We start from the raw sequence: 2,546 nt of genomic DNA, 5'->3' as shown, positions 1-2,546 counted from the left end.
TTCTTGAGTAAGGGAGCGCAAAACTGTACACAGTATTCTAAATGAGGCCTTACAAGTGATCTATCTGTACAGTGAAACAATAATATCCCTTGTCTTGTATTCAATATTTCTATAGATGCTACCAAAAATTCTATTAGCCATATTCCTAGCTACAATACACTGTTTAGATGACTTAAGTGATTTTTCAATCACAACACCAAGATATTTTTGTTCAACCACAGTATTCAATGTATTCCCATTGAAATTGTAACAGTAATTTGAATTGTGAAAGCTTACATGCATCACTTTGCATTTTGGATAGTTAAACATCATCTCCCTGTAAGTCTGCAACATTTTTTATACAGTTAGCCACCCTAAAAATCTTAATGTCATCTGCAAACTTCAAAATTTTGTTAGCCATTCCAGAGTCAATATTATTAATATAGATCGTAAACAGCAGAGGACCCAGCACGGAGCCCTGAGGCACACCGCTTGTAACTGTGATCCAGTCAGATCTAACTCCGTTTATTACCACTCTCTGCTTTCTTCTCTCCAGTCAATTTTCTATCCATTTTAATAACATTTTCACCACACCCACAGATTTTATTTTTTTTAACAAGTCTTTTTTGTGAGTCAGCTTGTCAGATGCTTTCTGAACATTAAGGTAAACCAAATCCACAGTATTTCCTTCATCAACTCTTGCAGTAACATCCTCAAAGAATTTCAGAAGGTTTGTTAAACAAGACTTTCCCTTAGTGAAACCATTCTGGCTCTTTGACACTATATCAAACTGCTTTAAGTGACTCTGCAATGCATCTTTAATCATACTGTCCAAAAACCTTTTCAACTACTGATGTAAAACTGGCATATAATTGCCTGGACAATATTTATCACCACCTTTAAATATGGGACTAACATTAGCCAACTTCCAATCTTCTAATACTCTTCCACTACTCAATGACCTATAAAAATATTAGCTAGCAGTTCATAAATAAAATCTTTAAATTTCTTTAAAACTCTAGAATAAAAGTTGTCTGGTCCAGAGGATTTATCAACTTTTAGGTTTTCTAACTTTTCTCTTATAATTTCAGAACTTAAAATTATATCTTATACATCAGTGTTTTCCCCATACATTAAGTGCTCTAGTTGAGGCATAATACTGGTATCTTCCTTCGTAAGAACTGAAGAGAACATATAATTTAGTACGTTTACCATCTCACAATCTTCCGAGATCAGCTCCCCACTATCATTTTTAAGAGGCCCAGTCCCCATCCTAGCATTTTGCTTACCCATAATGTACCTAAAGAATTCCTTATTGTTTTATTTAACTCTATCAGCCAACCCTTTTTCATATACAGTTTTTGCCATTTTAACTTCCTTTTTAACCAGCTCTCTTGATTTCCTATAGTCCTCCAAATCCTTATTGTTTCAAGTAAGTTTAAATTTCTTGAATTTATTATGTTTATCCCTAATATGATCTCTTAAATCTTTACTAAACCATACTGGCTTGTTTTGCTCCATTGCCCTTTTTTTCTGTAGGGTATACGTATGTTCTATATGCATATAAAGTTTTCTCTAAATACTCTCCATATCTGTTCAAGATTGCCCTCCCAACTGGTTAGCCAGATCATGTCTCATACCATCAAAATTGGCTTTCCTTAAAGTTGGAATCAGGATATTATTCTTCTTCAATTCTACGTGTAGTAAAATCCCACACCTAACAGTGCAATGATTGCTTTAACTTAAATGCTCACCAACCACAACTGTCTCTCATATTTACATCGGATGCTAATATTAAACCTAATGTAGCTCCCTCTCTTGTAGGTTCCATCATCAGTTGGTGTGTAAAAGTATCCTGAACAATTTCCAAAAACTTATCCCCCTCACTGTCAGACTTGAAATTTCCCCAATCATTACTCTTGAAATTAAAATCTTCCATAATAACAACATCTTTTTCAACTACCATTCTGATCTTATTATATAGTTTGTCATTAACTTTTACATTCTGATATGGTGGTCTATAAGAAATCCCAATCACAAGACTTTTCCCTTTATATCACCAACACTAACCCAAACTGACTCAACCTCAGTGCTATTTTCTTTAATATGCTCTAACTCAACAGAATGCAATTCACTCCTCACGTATAAAGTTATGTGATTTGGTAATAGACGTGAATATCTAAATTGAAATGTATTATTGAGTTTTTTTTTTTATCTCATCTCTTTGTAGATAGTAATATGTATTGTTCTCTTGAACTTTTGTTCTTTTTAAATTGTGTTTTAACACTTGGTATTTGCATAAATTTCACTATTGTTTGTTTTGTAGTACTCTTGCTCTGTGCAAGTTATTAGAACATGGAGTGGAAAACAATGACCAGAGGTTGGTGGCCATCAGTGTCAAAGGAGACCAAATCTTCAATTCCATTTCAGAAATCCGAACTCGCTCTAAATCCTCTCAAAGTAAGATATTGTATGCATATTTTGGTATTTACAATAATAGTTTATTGGATATAATGGATTTTTCTACATGAATTTGGATAAGGATTACAGATATTATAGGTGAACTG

At 33.4% G+C, this 2,546-nt stretch overlaps 1 protein-coding gene across 1 annotated transcript in view; it reads left to right on the top strand.

Moving 5' to 3' along the window:
* The window catches only part of LOC106457193 (importin-9-like), an 82,635-nt gene that overhangs the window by 73,929 nt on the left and 6,160 nt on the right, over positions 1–2,546 (top strand). The window contains exon 22 of the mRNA XM_022383041.1: positions 2,306–2,501. Within this exon, the coding sequence (XP_022238749.1) occupies positions 2,306–2,501 (196 nt within the window). The remainder of the gene's footprint in view (positions 1–2,305; positions 2,502–2,546) is intronic.

The sequence above is a fragment of the Limulus polyphemus genome, unplaced genomic scaffold (genome assembly GCF_000517525.1).
Source record: "Limulus polyphemus unplaced genomic scaffold, Limulus_polyphemus-2.1.2 Scaffold302, whole genome shotgun sequence".
In the NCBI taxonomy this organism is placed as follows: Eukaryota; Metazoa; Arthropoda; class Merostomata; order Xiphosura; family Limulidae; genus Limulus; species Limulus polyphemus.
This window is presented reverse-complemented; position numbering and strand designations above follow the sequence as displayed.